This window comes from Papio anubis, chromosome 1 (assembly GCF_008728515.1).
Source record: "Papio anubis isolate 15944 chromosome 1, Panubis1.0, whole genome shotgun sequence".
NCBI classification, from domain to species: Eukaryota; Metazoa; Chordata; class Mammalia; order Primates; family Cercopithecidae; genus Papio; species Papio anubis.
This window is the reverse complement of record NC_044976.1, coordinates 214103993-214125602: the sequence shown is the minus strand read 5'-3', so window position 1 is coordinate 214125602 and position 21610 is coordinate 214103993. Positions and strand designations below refer to the sequence as shown.

Here is a 21610-nt window from a genome sequence, read left to right as displayed (position 1 = left end):
ATGCAGTATTATTTCTCAATAAAAAGGAATGAAGTATCTGATGCATGCCACCACAGGAATGAACCTTGAAAACATTATGCCAGGTGAAAGAAGTCAATCACATAAGACCACATATTACATTATTCAATTTACATGAAATGCTGAAAATAAGCTACACAGACGGAAAGTAGATTAGTGGTTCCATGACTGGGAGTTTGGGAAGATAAGGGAAGTGACTGCTAATGGGTATGGGCTTCTTCCTAGGGTGATGAAAATATCCTAAAATTGATTGTGGTAATGATGGCTTCATACCTGTGAATATACTAAAATTCATTGAATTGTACACTTTAAATGGGTATACATTTTATATAATTCATCCAGTATATGAACGGTAGCTCAATAAGGCTGTTAAAAAAAAAAAAAGACTTATGAACAGAAGTAAAGTAAATCAGCCGGGCGCAGTGACTCACGCCTGTAGCTACTTTGGGAGCAGAGGCAGATGGATCACCTGAGGTCAGGAGTTTGAGACCAGCCTGACCAATATGGTGAAACCCTGTCTCTATTAAAATTACAAAACAAAATTAGTCTGGCGTGGTGGTGGGCGCCTGTAGTCCCAGCTACTCGGGAGGCTGAGGCAGAAGAATTGCCTGAACCTGGGAGGTGGAGGTTGCAGTGAGCCGAGATCACACCACTGCACTCCAGCCTGGGCGACAGAGCAAGACTCCGTCTCAAAAAAAAGTAAATCTACTAACTTGTACCAAATGGCAGAAGAGTACACCATTCTCTAGTTGGCAAACCTAAACAAAAACTCTTCTATACACACCTTGAGCCCCCAAGAATAAATATTCCTTTAGATACAGAACATACTTTGCTCCTTAAAAAATAACAATTCGGCATTATAACAAAGTTTTTCCTCTGTTAGCAAAATGTGAACCAAGAAATTCACAAAAAGTTTCCATTTCCCTGTTTTTATTATTAGACATGGTCCAATAAACTTTACTATGAGTGAAATATATAAATTATGGGAATGGAACTCTCAATGGAAAAAAAGTGAAAAAAAATACTAGCTACCATAAAACATTTTCTAATAACACAAGACAGTCCAATTAGTTTCTTGAACTCTCTATGCCCAAAAACCTTTAAATAGGTTACTTCTTAAATTAAGGCTGCATTCCTAATTCTAGCCAGCTGCCTTCTAAAAACATCTGCTTTTAGTCACAAGGAAAACAAGATATAAAAAAGGAATATATCAAGAGCAGAAGAAAACAATTCTAAATATGTATTTTGGTCAGCCACTTCATACATGAACAGTAGCACATTTCTGAATAAATGTTTAGAATATACATTATGAAGAGAATAAATTAGATGTTTTTCTTTGGTGTGACTCTTTTTCTTAATAGATTCAGAGGAAAAGAGGGCTAGGCCCTTCCAGGGAGAGTTGGTTAGAGAAAGAGATGCCCTCCAAATGCTGCTTCTCCTGTTAGGGCTTCCTAGATCTATTATTAGAGAACACGCCTGGAAGGCTCGATCTTTACAAACTGGGCAGCCTGCCTGTGGAAGATGCAAATTTAATTCAAGGTCAGTATGCCTTACCAAGTCCTTCTGCCTCAAAGTCCTGCCAAAGCTATGCAGACAATATGGATGATGTCTATTTTAAGTGAATGTTTAGTGAGATAACTGTAAAAAAAAACAAAACAAAAAAGCATATGAGAACTGAGTCTTTTACTGAATGATTTCAGTTGTGACACTATCCTACTCTCCTACAATAATGATTTACTGTTGGCAGTTATTCATGCTGAAGTAACTGCTATTATTTTATTATTACTATTTTTTTTTGAGACGGAGTCTCGTTCTGTCACCCAGGCTGGAGTGCAATGGCACGATCTCAGCTCACTGCAACCTCCGCTTCCCAAGTTGAAGCAATTCTCCTGTCTCAGCCTCCCAAGTAGCTGTGATTACAGGCATGTGCCACCATGCCCAGCTAATTTTGTATTTTTAGTAGAGATGGGATTTCACCATGTTGTCCAGGCTGGTCTCGGACACCTGACCTCGTGATCCGCCCGCCTTGGCCTCCCAAAGTGCTAGGATTATAGGTGCTCACCACCACGCCTGGCCAACTGCTATTAATTTTTGAAACCAATAGTAGTGTTTCTTAACTATTCTCTAACTTGGTGTGTTAGTCTGTTTCTGTGCTGCTATAAAGGAATACCTGAGACTGCATAATTTATAAAGGTTTAATTGCCTCACAGTTCTGCAGGCTGCAGAAGCATGGCTCCAGCATCTGTTTTCGGCGAGGGTCTCGGGAAGCTTCCAATCATGGTGGAAAACAAAGGGACAGCAGGCACGTCACATGGAGAGAAGGAGCAAGAGACATAGACAAGTGGGGAGGTCCCGGCTCTTTTAAATAACCAGATCTCCCATGAACTGAGTGAGAACTCACTCATCACCAAAGGGATGGCTCTAAGTCATTCATGAGGGATCTGCCCCATGATTCTAATACCTCCCACTAGGATCACCTCCAACATTTCTGCTGCTGCTTCTTCTTTTTTTTTTTAATAGAGATGGGGTCTTGCTATGTTGCCCAGGCTGATCTCAAACTCCTGGCCTCAAGAGATCCTCCTACCTCAGACTCCCAAAGTGTTGGGTATTACAGGCATGAGCCACTGCACCTGGCCTGGAGGTCACATTTCAATATGAGATTTGGAGGGGACAAACATCCAAATTACGTAATTTGGTTTTATCTTTTGTCATTACGTTTAAAAATTATTTTACTACTGTCAAAACTTATGTCACATAGCATCTCTTCAGTAAAAACCTCCCTACACAGGTCAAGAGAACTTCTCAAAATTGCTATGAAGAAATTCATGCTTTTGTAGAATACCATATAATATTGATATGTTTAACCTCATTTTACAAACTAGAAGCTATTTTTCTAACAGAAAATATTATAAATATGCAAAACAAAATCATAGCCAAGAACATGTATCCATAAAACACAAACAAAACAAGCTGGTGAACTAGATATAACTGGATGTTAGCAAGATTTCTGCTGGATAAGCCTTCATTGATTTTGTTGTCTCAATAGTAGCAGATGCCAAAAGTTTAAAAACACATACTTGGGAAAAAGGGATAATCTAGGGCATTTTAATCCAAATAAAGCCCTAGAAATTGGCTTTTTATTTGAACTGGGGAAAGACCACTTTTATTTCCAGAGCTTGGTTCAAGTATAAGAGTACAGTTAGTATTAACATTCAGCAGACTATTATAGTTACAGAACTATTGCTCTCAGGCAGTTGCGGAAGGTGGGATGAAGAGTTACATATAATGACACTGGGGGCCGGCCTTGCAGAGAAAGGTTAGCACACAAAAGTGGTGCTGTATAAGGGAGGAATGGCACAGAACATTAGAAGCACATGTACTTAAGGAGGTTATATATTCAAGCTTACCCAGTGCCCATGGCTGACAACTAGATCATCCCTCAGAAATTACATGAACAATCACACATTTTCATTTGAAAGTTAGTTTACAGTTTAATTCTTCTCAAACCCTTCCTAACACACCAAAGGAAAACAGTAAAGCAGCCAGATGCTACCACAAAATAGTATCTCTTAAACCACGAAACAATAGAAGAGTTGCCACAAAATCCCTATGTCACCCACCTATGGAAACCATTTATACCGAAGATATCATTTGGTCAGTTTAATCCAAGGATCTCTTTCCCTTAGGGTCAAATCAGAAAGCCCACAACGTCCCTCTAGTTCCAGTTTAGATCCCAAGGGCATTTCTTCTATTATATTTTCATTAATCTCAGAGATTACTACTTGAATTTAAAAAAGATTATCCAAGTATTATAACTAACACAAATTGAAGCATTTGGACTGTAGTGAAGAGGGCAATTAGACTGAGTTGGGAGACTTACGTGCTTTGCTTTGGTTTGTTCACATGTATTTGATAACTTTTTAAGGTACTCAATCTGTCTCAAAAAGTGTTTGATTCTAATTCAGAATCCTGGAGCCAGAATGTCTTGGTTGAAGTCCACTATTTGCTAGTTGTATGGCTTTGGGAAAGACAGTTACCTCTCTGTCCCTTGATGTCCTTACTTACAAAATAGGGATAACAAATACAATCTACCTCAGAGGACTGTTGTGAGGAATAAATAAATCAGTATGTATAAAGTACTGAGAAGACTGCTTGTCCCATAGTAAAGATTATGATGAGTGTTAGTCGTAGCCAAAACATGTATTTATTGGCAACACGATCCTTCCCTCAAATTTTTATTCTACATATTGGGGAAGATTGTATGCACGTGTAAATAGGCAGATGAGTTCTGGTTATCTGTGCAGTCTCAAAATTTTCAAGAATGTTTGGGAGTTGATGTCAAATTACCAAGAGTAGTGACTCACCAAAATGAATAGCAAACAATGGTGGAGTTAATTTGATTCCACTTAAAGACTCCTACAAGAATTATTTATATTCTGCCGCGCGTGGTGGTACATGCCTGTAATCCCAGCACTTTGGGAGGCTGAGGCAGGCAGATCACTCGAGGTCAGGAGTTCGAGACCAGCTTGAACAATATGCTGAAATCCCATCTCTACTAAAAATACAAAAATTAGCTGGGTGTGGTGGCATGTGCCTGTAATCCCAGCTACTTGTGAGGCTGGGACAGGAGAATCACTTGAACCCAGGAGGCAGAGGCTGTAGTGAGCCGAGACTGTGCCATTGCACTCCAGCCTAGGCAACAAGAGCGAAACTCCGTATCCAAAAAAAAAAGAATTATTTATATTCTTGAGAAGTACAGGTCTCAGTAAAAAGCTTCTTTAAGTAAGACAGTAGTTTTAAAGGACGCCTATATATTAGTGAAGGACATGAGCAGAGGGCTGGAGAACCACATCTCACTTTGGTGCTAGGACCTTACAGCCCTGTACTTCCTTAAGTCCATGGAGATGGTAATTACACAGAAGGTGGCCAAGGAGTGACCACTAATACACACTTACCTCCTCTGACACCATCCAGTGTCACTGAAGTCTAGTTTCTTTTTTTTTTTTTTTGAGATGGCGTTTCACTCTTGTTGCTCAGACTGGAGTGTAATGTCGTGATCTCGGCTCACCACAATCTCTGCCTCCCGGGTTCAAGCAGTTCTCCTGCCTCAGCCTCCCAAGTAGCTGGGATTACAGGCATATGCCACCACGCCCAGCTAATTTTGTATTTTTAGTACAGATGGAGTTTCTCCATGTTGGTCAGGCTAGTCTCGAACTCCTGACCTCAGGGGATCCACCCACCTCAGCCTCCCAAAGTGCTGGGATTATAGGTGTGAGCCACTGCAACCGGCCAGTCTAGTTTCTTTTTTTAAGCAAGAATAAAAAGGTTTTGTTATTAAGATTCTGAAAAGAAGAAAGTAAAATGTACAAGTTTAATAAAAACAAGTTTTCTGGCCAGGCACGGTGGCTCACGCCTGTAATCCCAGCACTTTAGGAGGCCCAGGTGGAAGAATCACTTAAGCCCAGGAGTTCAAGACCAGCGTGGGCCACACAGTGAGACGCTATCTCTACAAAAAAATTGAACAATTAGCCAGGTGTGGTGGTGCATAGTCCCAGCTACTGAGGGGGCTGAGGTGGGAGGTTGGTTGGAGCCTGGGAGGTCAAAGCCTGCAGTAAGCCATAACTATGCCACTGCACTCTAGACCGGGTGTCAAAGTAAGACCCTGTCGCACAAAAAAGGGCCTTTCCTTTTAAAATATTTTTAAAAAGCATTCTAAAGTATTAATATGATAAAAGGGAAGATAAAAAAAATTGTAGAAAAATTATCCTCTTAAAATATGGGGGAAGGCAATAAATACACAAATAAGTACAATTGCTTTTGAGCTCAATCTTGCCTCAATGCAAAAAATTGGCCTAAATATTTCCATTCATTATTTTAAAGTATTGTTTACAGAAATGGATTGTGCTATATTACTGTCATGTTATTCTTCAGATAGAGAACGTCCATTAAACTTCATTTTTGTCAATGATTTGCCTCATCAGTTTAATAAAATTTTATGCTTCTTGCTTGAAAGCAATATTGACAAATGCCATCTCTTTTGTCTGTAACTTAAAACACTTAATATAACCACTTAGGGCCTGGGCCTGACTTCTATAAAAGATAGTATTAAATAATCGGAATAAGTATAAAGAATGACCACTTCTCCTCAAAAACTAGAATCAGTGTTCACGTTAGAGGCTGAGTGAATTGAAGCAAGTGTCTGACTTATTTCTCAAAAAAGCGTGCTCAGTGAAAAGAAGACATTTCAATTTTTGAGTTTTTAAAAAGCCCCATATCAACTGTGACTAGTGGAGATGGCGGGCTAATTACTACAAAGCCATCTCATATGAAACTGTCTTTGATGTAAGTTTACACTGTCAAACTACCTTATGAAGTCTTGTTGGTACTCATGCACTGAATCCAAGATAGAAATTGAGCAACACTCTTCTGGAAAGACCCCCCTAAATTGTATGTCAGTTTAAATCTCATTTTAAAAAGAGAACATACCAGCAAATCTATAAACAAAGCAACTTTGATTGAACGAAACATAGGTATACTTCTTGCGTTGTGTGCAGAACTTTGCTAAACAGTGGGAATACAAAGATGATTAATTCACAGTCCTTGTCCATAAGGAACTCATTAAATATGTAAATAATCACAATTTGATAAGTGTTAAAACAACAAATGTATACATACAGTCAATAACTCATTTTGCAGATGTCACTCTAAAATGTACTTTCAGCTTTTTCTTTCATAATGAAATAGTCCATGCCATGTAAAATATGTAAATTATGTCAGGGATGTTCAGCCAAGTAATTTACCCCAGATGACATAATGAGTGACTATGCTTCAGCACCAGCAATGGCTTGTCTTTCAGCCCTCTCACTGGCTGTTCACCTCTGGAGGCCTGTTTCTCTATGCTATCCTAATGGATCTCCCTAGCCTGTCAGGTGACAGGTGAGAGCCCTAAACCACTGCACTAGTTCAGAGTAAGAGTCAGGACTGAAGAAAGGTTAGGACTGAGGAGGGGGCAGCAAGAGGCTGTACTTGACCTTTTCCTCCTTGGTCAAGCCTGCTTCCGTTATAGCAAGAGGCAGTGTAATGCAGTTTGTGGTATAACATGGAATCAGGATGCATGGATTTGTATTGTACGCTCTTTTTAGCTGTGTGACCTTGGGAAAGTGAGTTAACTTCTCTGTGCCTCTCTAAAATGGGAATAGTAATAATGCCTGGCACATAGCATCATTGTAGGGATCGAGTCATTTTAAACCACCTCTTTCATCAGCGTGACCTGGATGTGAGACCTGGAGTCAAAGCATATAATTTTGGAGCTTTAAAATTTGTCTGCCCTACTGGATTTCCGACTTGCACGGGCCCTTTAACCCCTCTGTTTTGGCCAATTTCTCCCATTTGGAATGGTTGTATTTATTCAATACCTGTATCCCCATTATATCTAGGAAGTAGCTAGCTTGCTTTTGATTTTACAGGTTCATAGGAAGGGACCTGCCTTGTCTCATCTGAGGACTGTGGACTTTTGGGTTAATGCTGAAATGAGTTAAGACTTCAGGGAACTGTTAGAAAGGTATGATTGGTTTTGAAATGTGAGGACATGAGATTTGGAAGGACCAGGGGTGGAATGATATGGTTTGGCTGTGTCCCCAACCAAATCTCAACTTGTATTGTATCTCCCAGAATTCCTACACGTTGTCGGAGGGACCCAGGGGGAGGTAATTGAATCATGGGGCCAGTCCTTCCTGTGCTATTCTCGTGATGGTGAGTAAGTCTCACAAGATCTGATGGATTTATCAGGCATTTCCACTTTTGCTTCTTTCTCATTTTTCTTGCTGCTGCCACGTAACAAGAGCCTTTTGCTTCCCGCCATGATTCTGAGGCCTCCCCAGCCATATGGAACTGTAAGTCCAATTAAACCTCTTTTTGTTCCCAGTTTCAGTTACGTCTTTATCAGTAGCATAAAAAGGAACTAATATAGACACTGTGTCTGCCCTCATAGTCACCACAGAGTGGGAAAGTTAAAAAATCTTGATTGCTGTATTATTGTTTGATACTCACAGATAAAAGAGCAACAGGTCAGAATGAATGAGATTGAATAAAACAGTTCTTGTTCACTTGTTAGACTTAAAAGTAATATATTTCTAGAGAAGGTCATTTAAAAAGACAAACCTTCAGCTTGAGAACATGATACAATATGGTTGATGGTTAACAGAGATAAATATTAAAGTATATCACTAATTCTACTCAGTTTGAATGAGGACTATAAAATATAGCATATTCATTCACTGATTGGAGTGATAGAGTAGAAAGTAAAAAAAATTGATGAGGCAGAAGAGAGTGGTGACGATTCTGAAAGAGAAGTCCTTGTATAGATAGGTGAGAGGATGGGGTCTAGGACACAGTGGAAGGTTTCATCTCAGATAGAGACATGGACAATTCATTCCATATGATCAGAGAGAAGGCAGACTACATATGGTAAAACAGTGGTAGTGGAAGGATGAGAAAATTGCCTTTTTTTTTTTTTTCTCTTCAGTGAAATAGGCTGTGAGGTAATCTCTGAAAATAAGCTGAGAGCAGGGAATGGGGAGAAAGTGTGACGTACTGTAGTTGTCTTGGAGAGTGGGAATGTCAACTGACCAGAGAAATAAGGAAGCACTGCTAGACAGTATTTAGAGCCCTCTTGGGGTTTGTGGTCACAATTTTTAAAGGGAGATCTGTCAGTATGGTTGTTTTTCTCTAGCCCTGTTCATTCAGCTGCCGAGGTGTGGACGGTGAGCCGATTTTAACTAGGGAGACAAGTATGACAGAGGGAGTCACACTAACAGTAGACTGCAGAATAGCCTAGATGAAGAGGGGAGCAAAGAAGTGATTATTTTAAGGAGCTGGCTCACAAGACTGTGGGGCTTGGTAGATCTGAAATCTTCAGAGCAGGCCTGTAGGATGCAGATTCAGGGAAGAGTTGATATTGCAGCTTGTCTGGAGCCAAAATTCGTTCTTCCTTGGGGAACTTAGTTTTTCTTTTAAGGCCTTTGACTGGATGAAGCCCATCCATATTTTGGAGGGTAATTTCTTTACTCAAAATCTATAAAATTAATTGTTACATCTGAAAAAACACCTTAGGAGCGTGTCTGACTAAAACTGGGTACCATGGTCTACTCAAGCTGACACACAACATTAACTATCACAGAAACATTCGCAGAAAAGATTTAGGAGGTAGGGCAGTTTTTAGATCACTGTACATCCATGAGTGCCACAGAGTGCAGAAGTTAGTTCAGGGAGGGGTGTAAGATGAGGACAAACAAAAAGAGAATCAGCACATTTCTGGGTTATGGAGGGGATGAGATATGGGAAAAGAAATACAGCATAACGGTTAGGAGCACAGATTTTAGTGTTAAGAGCTCTTGTTCAAGACTGTGCTCTACCACTATGGCATGACTCTGAGCATGCTTTTCAACTAGGCCTCAGTTTCAGCAACTTAAAAAGGGACACTAATATAAGGAAATGGCTTAGTATAGTGGCATACTGAAAACACTAAAAAAAAAAAAGGTATTATTATGGGAAAATTCAATATTGTAAATGTATCAATTCTTCCCCCCAAATTGTTCATAAATGTAAGGTCACTACACTTAAAATTTCACTGAGGTTAACAAATTGCTTCTAAATTTTACTTAAAAATGAATGTGTGAGTAACATAAATTCTGAAAGAGAATAAGAGAAACTTGCATTACTGATATCAAAACCTGCTGGAAGAGACTAGTACAATTCAACATCTAACAACGGTACAGGAAAAGGCAGAAATGAATAGTACAGTCTTCAACTACACCTCAGTATCCATGATAATTCAGTACAGCATAAACACAGTATGTGCCAGAAATTAACATAGGGAAGCATGGATTATTCAATAAACAGCATTGGGATAACTGGCATTCCCCTTGGGAACAAACATGTAGATTATTTCTATCATTTTTTGCAAGGAAAAATCTTTCTAGGGAATGACTGGAAGATGAAAGGTTATAAAAGACCCACAGTTTTGACCTCATATAACAAAATTTCTGTAAGGCAAAGGACACTTATAAATACACTTACCAAGCTTAACAGGGGATTTTAATTTATTTATGGTCATTTCATAACTTATATGCTTGGTCCTACTTGTATTTATTTTTGAGACAGGGTCTTGCTCTGTCGCCCAGACCGGAGTGCAGTGGCACAATCACGGCTTACTGCAGTCTCAACCTTCTGGGCTGAGGCAATCCTCCCACCTCAGTCCCTTGAGTAGCTGGAATCACAGGTGTGGACCTGGCTAATTTATTTACTTATTTTTTGTAGAGATAAGGTCTCACTACCACCCGCCTCAGCCTCCCAAAGCGCTGGGATTACAGGCCTGAGCCACAGTGCCTAGCCTTGTCTTCATTTCATATTTAACTTCTTTTTTTTTTTATTACACCATATGGATTATGTCTTCTTTGCTCTTTTCCCTCTAGGTTTGATTTTTCTCCCAATAATACGTCATTATGAAAAATATTTACACATACACTCAAATATAATTTTCTAAAACAAGAATTATATTTATAACACACCTCCTCCGATATAGGGCTGCTACAAGATTTTACCTCTTCTCCCTCATCCAAGGTTTGTTCAATATAATCTGAAAACTTAATTTTAAAAAATCAACATGCTTGTTCTCTTCAAAGAGTAATTCTGGATACTGGCCCTGTTTTTAACCACAGTTATAAGATTTAGCTATGTTAAATGAGTATTGATGGCCATGGCCTGTCCTTTTACACTGTAACCACCCCATTGTTAAGTTCTTGAATAATTTTTTAACCCCCAGAAAGGTATCTACATATTGTCTATGTCCTTTTGTACATGAATGACAATTGGAGAAGCTATAGTATTCAGACATAAATCTTTTCCCTTTTAATACTCTGTAGATAATGCTCCACTTTATTATTCAGCCTTTGGTATAATCAAAGAGTAGTCTGAAACTAGCCTGATTTTTGTTCCTGTGTAACTTTTTTGCCTTTGTGTATCTGTAGGATTTTTTACTTTATTCTTAAAATTTGCAGCCAGGCGCAGCGGCTCACACCTGTAATCCCAGCACTTTGGGAGGCTGAGGCGGGCGGATCACAAGGTCAGGAGATCGAGACCATCCTGGCTAACATGGTGAACCCCCATCTCTACTAAAAATACAAAAAATTAGCTGGGAGTGGTGGGCGCCTGTAGTCACGGCTACTCAGGAGGCTGAGGCAGGAGAATGGTGTGAACCTGGGAGGCGGAGCTTGCACTGAGCCAAGACGGTGCCAGCGTGGGCGACAGAGCGAGACTCTGTATTTAAAAAAAAAAAAAATTGCAAGTTAAAACAGGCTTTGGTTGAATGGTCCTAACTTTTAAAAAGTTTTGCTTATCACTTGATCCTTTTGACGCTTCTACTTGAATTTCTTTCTAAATCTTATTTTCTCTTTAGTTCCCAATCGAACTCCCTTTCTAGTTACAAATTAGGAAATGATGTTTTTCATTTTTGTGGAATCTATCCTAATCCCAGATTTTTTCCTTTCTGGTAGTACTGCTTGTTCTATTTTCAATGATCCTCCTGAATCTACTTGAGAACTTAAATCAGCAATTCCTTAAAAGCTTCTCATTTCTCGCTGTACATTTACTTAACACGTGGCATGTGGCCTAACTTACAGCCTTTATACTTGCTTACCCTCTGTCTGGAACACTTTCTCCTTTCTACATGGTATACTTCACCTTTCAGGAACGCCTTCTTGGTAAGGCCTTTCTTGACCACTCTTTGAAACTGCAGTAACCAGTAACTACATCATCCTGACTTACACCGTCCCTCCCTTTCTTCACTTCCTCTTTAGCACTTATCACCACTTACTATCTCATATATTTTACTTATTTATTAGCTTTATTCTGTTTAATAGACAGTTCAGATAGATGGGTTTGGCATTATTTAGCTATTTTCTGGATAAAAATTTCAAAAAACAAAAAGAAAAATCCAGTTTTCATCAATGGGGGTGGGGGGAAGAATATGATAGAAAAGATGTTAGTTCTTCCCAAGTTAATTTATAAGTTTAGTGCAAGCCTAATTAAAAAAATCTATGGACTTCTGGGTATATATCCAAAAAAACTGAAAGCAGGACTTCAATAGACATTTTTACTTTTATAAACCCATGTTCACACACCATTATTCATAACAGCCAAAGGGTGGAAGTAACCTGTGTCTAATGACACTGAAATTAGCTTTTTTGTGGTATATACATACACAGTGGAATATCAGCCTTAAAAAGGGAGGAAATTCTGATACATGCTGCAACATAAACCCTGAGGACCATGCTAAGTGAAATAAGCTAGTCACAAAACAAATACTGTATTATTTCACTTAACTGAGGTATCTTGTCAAATGCACAGACACAGAAGCATAATGATGATTACCAGGGACTGAGGGGAGGGAGAAATGTGGAGTTGTTAATGGGTATAGGGTCTCAGTTTTGCAAGATAAAAAAGTTCTGAAGACTGGTTGTACAACAATGTGAATACACCTAACACAGTAGCTTGTATAGTTAAAAAGGTAAATTTTATGTTATGTGTATTTTAACACAATTAAAACAAAATGAAAACCTATGGAATTTTTTCAGAGAGCCTTACAAAGTACTCCTAGAAAAGGAAATGAAGGCCAATAAAACTTTGGAATAATAATAAAGGGAAACTTGCCTAATCAGATTCCAAATATGATGTGAAAGTATAATAATTAAAATAGTGTGGTAATAAGGCTAGAATCAACAATTCTGCATGGCTAAGAATTTAGTATTATGATTAAGGATGACATCACAATTTAGAGAGGAAAGACTTTTATTTCAAATAATGTGGGGCCAATTAGTTGATTTTTAATTTATTGTTTTTAAGTTACTGTCACATCTATACCAAAATACATTCCAGATAAACTAAAACAAAATTATTTTCATGCATCCCATTGTCCTTTTATTATTATTTTTGCCTTTCTTATAGTTTAAGATTATTTTGGCAGTTCTCACTTTACATTTTATTAACCAACTGGCTGACATCTGCACAATGTTGCTTTGGAATTCAAATAATCTTGTAGAGAATTTGATAGCCAACAAATGGAAAGGGTAAGTACATCCCATCTTAAGAAAAATCTGACTGGGCGTGGTCACTCACGCCTATAATCCCAGCACTTTGGGAGGCCGAGGCAGGCGGATCACGAGGTCAAGAGATTGAGACCAGTGTGGCCAACATAGTGAAACCCTGTCTCTACTAAAAATACAAAAAAAACTTAGCTGGGCATGGTGGCGCACACCTGTAGTCCCAGCTACTCTGGAGGCTGAGGCAGGAGAATTGCTTGAACCCGGGAGGCAGAGGTTGCAGTGAGCAAAGATGGCACTGCTGCACTCCAACCTGGGCGATAAAGCGAGACCCCGTCTCAAAAAAAAAAAAAAAAAAAAAGAAAGAAAAAAAAAAAGAAAAATCCATAAAACAAAGAATTCATCTAAATAGTTGGCTCTCTCGTATTTTTAAAGCATCAGATTTACAAGTTTCAAATGTTAATTTGATCCACCGTTATAAATGTGGCCATGGAACTAATATACACTACAGCATGCCACTGCAAGCCACTGCAAGTCTGAAGGGGTTTTAGTCACTAATATGCTTGGACCCTACTGGCATCTGAGTTGTATTTTTCAAATACTTCAACTTTTCCATTTTAAGTTACTAGGTCAATATTTATTCTATGCCAAGTTGAGTGGCTGCTATGATGAAACAATTTTTAATTGAACATTTTTGGGTTTATAAAACACCTTTCATAGATGGCATTGTAGCAGAATGACTCCCCAAAATGTTCCCAGAACCTGTGAACATGTTACATAGCAAAGAGACTTTGCAGATGTCATTGAAATTATGGACCTCAATATCAGGAAATTATCCTGGAATATCTGGGTAGGTCTCAATTACCTGGGCTCTTAAAAACAGAAAACTTTCTGTGGCTGGAGGTAGGACAGATGTGGAGGAAAGTGAAGTTAGAGGTATTTGAAGCATAAGGATTCCACACACCATTGCTGGTCTGAAGATGGAGGATTGGATGACACTTGAAGCAACTGAGAGAGGATCCCAGCTGACAGCAGTAAGGAATGGGACCTCAGACCTACAAATATAAGCAACTGAATTCTGTTAACAATCTGAATGAGCTTGGAAGCAGATTTGCCCCCAGAGCCTAACACCTTGATTTTGGGCTTGTGAAGCCTACAGCAGAGGAACTGGGCTAACCCACCTGGTCTTCTGATTTACAGAAGTGTGAGATGATAAATTTGTGTTGTTTTAAACCACTATGTTATTGGCAACTTGTTATTGCAGCAATAAAAAACAAATGTACGTATGTATGGAAACTGAATTCTTTTCTCATACATACTAGCTTCCCCCACCCCCCTCACCCCCAAAAAGAAAAGAGGACAAGGCCATAAATAATGCAGGAGGGCAGATGTACAATTGTCCTTTTTGCTTAGCTAGACTCACGGGTCACTATTTGCCCAAGAAGCATATTGACACAAGTAAATTCAGGTAAATTCCTTACTGTTTAAAAAAAAAAAAAAAAAAAAGGACGACCAGCTCCTATTATTCCTATTAACTAGTTAATTTATGTTAAAATTCAGGAACTGACAATGTTTTCGGAAATATTATCTTCCAAAGAGTAATTAAGATCCAACTTCAAGAAATAAACTTATTAAAAACATTTCCTCAGGCTAGTCCCATAGTGTTTTAAGTTTGATCAAAGAAAAATATTTGATTTTTTTCTGTCCCATTCCTATAATCCTCCCCTCCCCTTCATTTGGGCACCCTAGTCCAACAATCAAAGCTAAAATCTAGCAATGCACTTAAGTAGAGGTACAAGGAAAGGAAAATCACCCAGAAATAGGTATTTGGCACGAAGAGGAGGATCACATGATCTTTTCATGCCATTTAAGTACTAGCACCTCTCCTAATAAAAACTGGCTAAAGCCCCACTACTCATTCAGCAGATATTTCTAGAACACTGTCTAGTGACAGGCCCTGTTCTAGACACTGGTAATAGTATGACGCTATCAGAGAACCTACAGTCTGGTGGGATGCACAGGATAATATACACAGCAATGGAGACATGCACAAAGTACAACTAGGGCACAGTAGTTCACTCAAGTCTGAGGAATAAAGACCAAGCTATAGCCAGAAGGAGCAAGCAGGTTGCAGGTGATCAATGTTGGACAAGGCCACTCCAGACAAAAGGACGGGCATGCATAAAGATACGGGGATGTGACATAGCCTGTTTGGATAGCTAAACAATTTCACTGTGTGAGAATAAAGGCTGTTAAGTAGAAGACGGAAGTGGACCTGGAACTGTCAGCCAGGGGCCACATCAGAAAGTGCATTACACTTTATCCTGGTTATGTTTCAGAACGCTTACTTTGGTAACAGAATGGAGGGAGGATTAAAAGGAAGTAATACTAGAGATTGAAACTAGTAAGGAGGCTATTATATGAATAGAGATGAGGGCCTGAACTTGAGAAGCATTAGTGGAAATGGGGATAAAGTAACCAATTTAAACAATATCCAGAAAGTAAAATATGTGTCAGGCATCACAGGTTCCCATCAAATTGCCATTTCCAACTTTTTGCCTTCCTCACCCACAACTCAGCATAAAGGTCAGAAACACCAGGTATCAGGACTGGGCGCGGTGGCTCACACCTGTAATCCCAGCACTTTGGGAGGCCGAGGTGGGCGGATCATGACGTCAGGAGATCGAGACCATCCTGACTAACACAGTGAAACCTCGTCTCTACTAAAAATACAAAAAAATTAGCTGGGCCCGGTGGCGGGCGCCTGTAGTCCCAGCTACTCAGGAGGCTGAGGCGCGAGAATGGCATGAGCCTGGCAGGTGGAGCTTGCAGTGTGCCGAGATCGCGCCACTACACTCCAGCCTGGGCGACAGAGCAAGACTCCTTCTCAAAAAAAAAAAAAAAAAAAAAAAAAAAAAGAAACACCAGATACCCACTTACTCAGCTTCATCACAGTTGCACACGAGCCAGTTCTAGATAATCTCTTGGGGGAAGGAGTGTGGCTCTGGTTAAGTTTTTCCTTTCTATTAAAAGAACAGAGGTGCATGTAAAAAATGACCCTATCTTCTTCCATCTTCCTTCATATACTGCTGACTGAGGATACCACATTTGGTGCTATGGCAGTTACTTTACAACTAGGAGAGGACGAACCAAGGGCAACAGCCAACGTGCTGAGGATGGCAGAGTAAAAGGATGGAAAGTCCTGGTTCTTGATGGCACAGCTGAGCTGGTGAACTAATCCAGGGCCTGTTTATCTCTGGACTTAAGTATCCTTCCAGCTTAAGCCACTGACTCTCAAGCTCTCTGTTGCTTTCAGACAGAATCAACCAAACTAAAACAAAGAGACGGGGCCTGCTGACTGACCGTGAAGGGTTTATAATAAAGAGGAATTTAAGTTTACTCCCAGGTTTCCGGTTTGGGAAACTACAACAAAAGTGGTGGCTTTTTGGGCAGTGGCATGGGGCAAGAGGGAAGACTGTGTGGTGTGGGTAGGGGAAAAGGTTCGAAGAAGTTTGTTCCTGGACATGTTGATTTGAGATATGAAGGAATCATTTAGGTGGGATGTGTGATTCTGGAACTTGTTCAGAAAGTCTGAATTAGATCTGCAGATGTATGAGAAGTCAGATCTATCACACCAGCCTGACCTTACACTCTGTTGGAGGAGTCTAATGGAGACAGGCACCAAAAGAACGGAGTCTAGACAAAAATGTCCTTATTTGAAGAGTCCTACAAAGTGGTTCTTTTCTATTCTTTAAAGACTTTGAAGATGTATAGGTACTACTTTATAATAAAACTGGTACAGGCCGGGCACAGTGGCTCATGCCTATAATCCCAGAACTTTGGGAGGCTGAGGCGGACGGATCACTTGAGGACAGGAATTTGAGAAAAGCCTGGCCAACATGGTGAAACCCATCTCTACAAAAATACAAAAATTAGCCGGGCATGAGGGCAGGTGCCTGTAATCCCAGCTACTTGGCAGGCTGAGGCGGGAGAATCACTTGAACCCGGGAGGCAGAGGTTGCAGTGAGCTGAGATCACGCCACTGCACTCCAGCCCGGGTGACAGAGTGAGAAAACAAATAAATAAAATAAATAATAAATTGGTAGAAACTTGTTAACACAATGAATTTGCAAACATTATCAAATACCTGCAGATTTTTATTTTATAAAAATTCATTAGTAGTCAAGATAACCTGAAAAGCACAAAATCTGGATCTATGAAAAATAAAGACTGCTAAAATGACTACACCAGAGATTCGTCTCAGTATTTGAAACTAATCTGAGTCACCTGCTTTGCTATGTGTGCCAGTCAATTAGGAATATGTGAACAAGCTCATTCCCACGACTCGGAAAGTAGCTCCAGCACGTTTTTATTGGTGGTAGATTACTCTAAAGTACACAGGGGAACATAATCACCGAGAAGGCAGCAAGCAATAATTTAGGAACACTGTGCATGATTAAGTAAACTTCTGAGGATCACGGTATTCTTCCACGAGAAGGAAGTTAATACTGGTGACCCCAATAGAATTATTTTCGTGCACACGGCAGAGTTACAGAAGAAAAGAAATGATCCGCAGCAGCCCAGTCTAGAGAACAGGACAAACACAATCAGAGCTGGAACGGGCGACCTAACAAAGACACACAAGGACACATGGCAAGAGGTCCCTATAGCCGTGATTATAAGGGCATCCCAAAGGTTGATTTTCCTATTTACAGAGTTTGAAGCAGACAGCTGATGTACTAGGCCTATACAGGTAACAGCTATCCTCATCCAAGGCATCTCTGAGGAATAGGAAGAATTACCAAGGATAAAAGGAATTTACCCTTGGTATCAAGCAAAAATGTTTCAAAAACCAAAACTGACTTGAGAAAAATTAGTATAATAGACCAAAATTCGCATCTCAATCCGTTAGTCTTCATTCTAAAACAACTGATCACACTGTTTCCCTCCGTGAAAACCATAAATGATTCTGCTGGCTCAAGGAGCCCCTCAGTCCTTCACCCAAGCCCACAACTCATCGGACTAATGAAGTTCTAATCACACTTTCTGTTTTGTCTCCTTTCATTTACGCTCTACTCTAGCTATACTGGACCAGCTGCTACTTCCCAAATCCCACCTGTGCTTTCCCTAGTCCTGCCATTTGGTTCATGCCAACTGTTCTCTGCCCTTGTGGATGCTACCCATTCTTCAAGTTTCATACCTTTGATTTTTCAGCATTCCCTGATGCTGCAACCACATATAGTCTCCTCCTTTACATCCTTGTCTGCTCTTATCAAAACCGTGCTATTCTGTCTTGAATTGTTACCACTGTTGTGTATCTCCTCTACAATACTCTAAATTCCTTAAAGAAGAAAGGACAGTTAACTCATCCTTGTGGCTTCTACCACGTCAAAAATAGTAAGTAACGGTAGGTTGCTGAATTAGTGACGTAAAACACTCAAAGCCCTCAAAAAAACATGCAAGATCAAGTTTATTAAAAGTCTAATAATTCAACTATTTATCATTCCGATAAACATTCATATGCTTCATCTCCTGTTCATAAGCAATATAAAGACATAAATGCAGGAATTAGAAGATAGTGAATCAGATTTTGGTTGACAAATTCTAGATTATATTTTTAGTTGTTTGGGCAGATCACTTACTCTCTTCCCCGTCTGCTTCATTCTGTAACTACCTATTTTACAAACTTGATGTGAAGAATAAGATCTTGTTAATTAGTCAATATTTTAACATCGTCCAGAACAGTCCTCCCTTTGAAAATACTGAATACCACCTCTAGCTTTTCCCAATCGACCACAATTAGCAAAGATTTTCCTGTATCACAGAATGCCTAAAGTGTAAAGCCCACTATATGCCAAAAAATGCATTTTCATTTTCATATAAAAGGTAAAACTCTCTTCCTCTATTCTCACAAATTCTTCTAGGCTCTGAAACCATGGCTTCTGGCCATTGTATCCTAATTTATAAACGGGTTTGTTTAATAATCTAGGAGAAAAGGCACACTGTGCTCTCAAGAGCAGAATATATTCTGAAAGACGGTAATAGCCTTCATGAATAAAAAACAAACCATACTCAGATGGGGGGGGGAGTGGTGCACAGAAAAAGTACAAGGGCGGTAAGAACCTTGAAAAATAAAGGCGTTCAGCTGAACACAAAAAGTTTAAGTCTAGAGAATTATTTCTCAACAGCGACACAGGCCAAAGAATTTACAAAGTGCCATGGTTTTCTAGGATCTTTTGTTTGGCTTATTCTCCTCTTCAACTTTTTCTCTGCTGTTCCACTTTTCTCGGCATGTGAACTCATCTCCTTTCATCTCCAAGCTCACATCAGAATTCAACAGAGGACTCATCTCAAGTGGCAGGCAGTTCCTACACCCTTCTGACACAATTCCCAGATATGGCCTGAGGAATCCCTTTCTACCCAAGATATAACACTGTAAATGTAGAAACTTATAAATAATACAAGGGAATACAAAGTTTAGAACTGTGTAAGACTCCTGGCCTGTAGTCCTTCTGCTCTCCCGCATCTTTAAGCCAACAAAAATCACGATGGGCAATTTTTCATTTGTCAGTCAACTTACAAGGAATTTTAAGCATTGCAGTCAGAGGTAATCCATTCGACAGAACAAAAACCCATCAACCCAAAGCAAGCAAACACACCCAAGCATCCATCTAACTGCAACAACTCTCCACCGGGTGCTTTTTCTGGGGGCATTTCAACTGCAAAAATCAGGCAAACCAGTCTGGCTCGTGCCTGCCAGACTCCAAAGTTACATGACACAACAAACAACTTCTTCCCTTCCCTCTCCTGTGGTCACGTCACCTGTTGCATCACCGGGAAAGTGGTCTTCAGGGTGTAGGAAAGGAGCACCACCAGGATCTCTGAATCATTCAGCTGGGCTATTTTCTTGAGAAATGTTAGCCTCATTCATATTTTAACGAGGTTGCCCTGAACACACAAGGCAAGGGTGTGTTGGCTCCTGTTCACCTTTGAAGAGATCGGGTGCACAGGCACCCGAAAGCTGTGACTTTCTGGACTTGGAGGGGCTTGGGAGTTTTTGAAGACTAAGCCACGGAGAGAGATGCACCGCTCGGCAGAAGCAGAGGAGCTGGGAGCGCAGGTGGTCGGGACGGGGGTCCCGGGGCAGCCCCGGGGGCCGGCAAGTGGGGTTGGACACGCAACGGAAGCTTTGCCGAAAGGACACTGCTCGTGGGCCAAGGGGTCGGGCCCAGAGCCAGGGTCGCGGCCAAGCTGGGCGGATGGGAGAGGTTCCAGCCCACCTGAGCACCGGCCAAAAGCCTCGGGCTGACTGGGTTCACCGGAGCGTCGACGACTGCGAGGATTAAAAATGAACAACACTCCCTCCTTTACCCCCGGCTTTCCCCGAGAACTAGGCTGGAGGCGGAGACGCGAGGCAGGAAGCGCCTGGGGCCGGGGTCCGAGCCCGACCGGCGAGAGGAAGCCGGCCTGGGCCAGGGCTCGGGGCCGCCAGGGGCCGCACTCACCATGTCGTACACGTTGAGCACCACTAACTGGTTAGCCCCCATCCTCCTCCCCGCGGCCGCCGCCTCGTCCTCAAGCCGCTCCGTCTCCGCGGGGCCGGAGGCCGCTCTCACCCCCGCGGGCGCTTCAGGGGGCCCGAGCCGGGCACTAAGCGTACAGCCCGGCCCGCGGCAGCCGGGGCGGAAGCATCGGGCAGCCGAGCCGCTCCCGGGCGCCGCCGACAGGAGCCTCTGTGCGGACGGGGCCGGACCGTTGGCGGCCCGCTCCGGATGAGGCACCTCCCCTAGGCGGCAGACACGTGGGGAAAGGCGGGGCTTGAGCAAGGGGCGGGCGCCAGGCGCCCCGGGGGCGGGGCCGGCCCGGCGCCGGGACTGAGCCCGCCTGCGCTCTGCTTCCTGGCCGCCGCACCTCGGGACCTAAAATGGCGGCAGCTTCGGCGCCTCCGCGTTCTGGAGGCACGGGGCCACAGGAACACTACAGTTCCCAGCATGCAGTGAGGATTCCCCTCGCTACTATAAGCGCAGAGGCGGAGTCTCAACAGTCCTTCGACTACAACTCCCTGCATGCCGCGGGGGCCGCGGTCCTACCAGACCAGGCCTCCCTGGGAGACTACTGCTCCCAGCATGCAGTGCTTTGGAGCTGCGGCCGATGCCTTGCGGTCCGCGGGCGGTGAAGTCTTCTACCTTCATTCACCCTCTCATCGCCGGTGCTGCTGCTGTTAGTAGTTCATGTCGCGTTGAGCTCGATGAGGCCAACGAAATGTGGCAAAAGACCAGAGTGATGACCCTAAGTTTTCCAAATCCCTCCTCACTTTTTCTTTGGCAAGGGGAGGGGGTGGGGAAACAGAGGAAGACGAGTTACTGGTGTGGGATGAGGTGTAACGTGCATCCAGTTAATCCTCAGTGTGGAATTTACGTTTTGTGAAACTATCCTGCTGAGATGAGAAGGGTCCAGTAACCATAGCTTAGCACAATCCTGGGACGTAGTATGCA

At 41.5% G+C, this 21610-nt stretch overlaps 1 protein-coding gene across 2 annotated transcripts in view; it reads right to left on the bottom strand.

Moving 5' to 3' along the window:
• DESI2 (desumoylating isopeptidase 2) overlaps positions 1-21215 on the bottom strand; it is a 63668-nt gene extending 42453 nt beyond the window's left edge. The window contains exon 1 of one of the 2 annotated variants that reach the window (XM_003893678.4): positions 20621-21215. In XM_003893678.4, the coding sequence (XP_003893727.1) occupies positions 20621-20662 (42 nt within the window). In that variant the 5' untranslated portion in view covers positions 20663-21215. Of the gene's footprint in view, positions 1-19937; positions 20352-20620 lie in introns of those variants that run through there. The other variant, XM_009196118.4, reaches the window with a different exon arrangement.
• Positions 21216-21610: the final 395 nt, after the last annotated feature.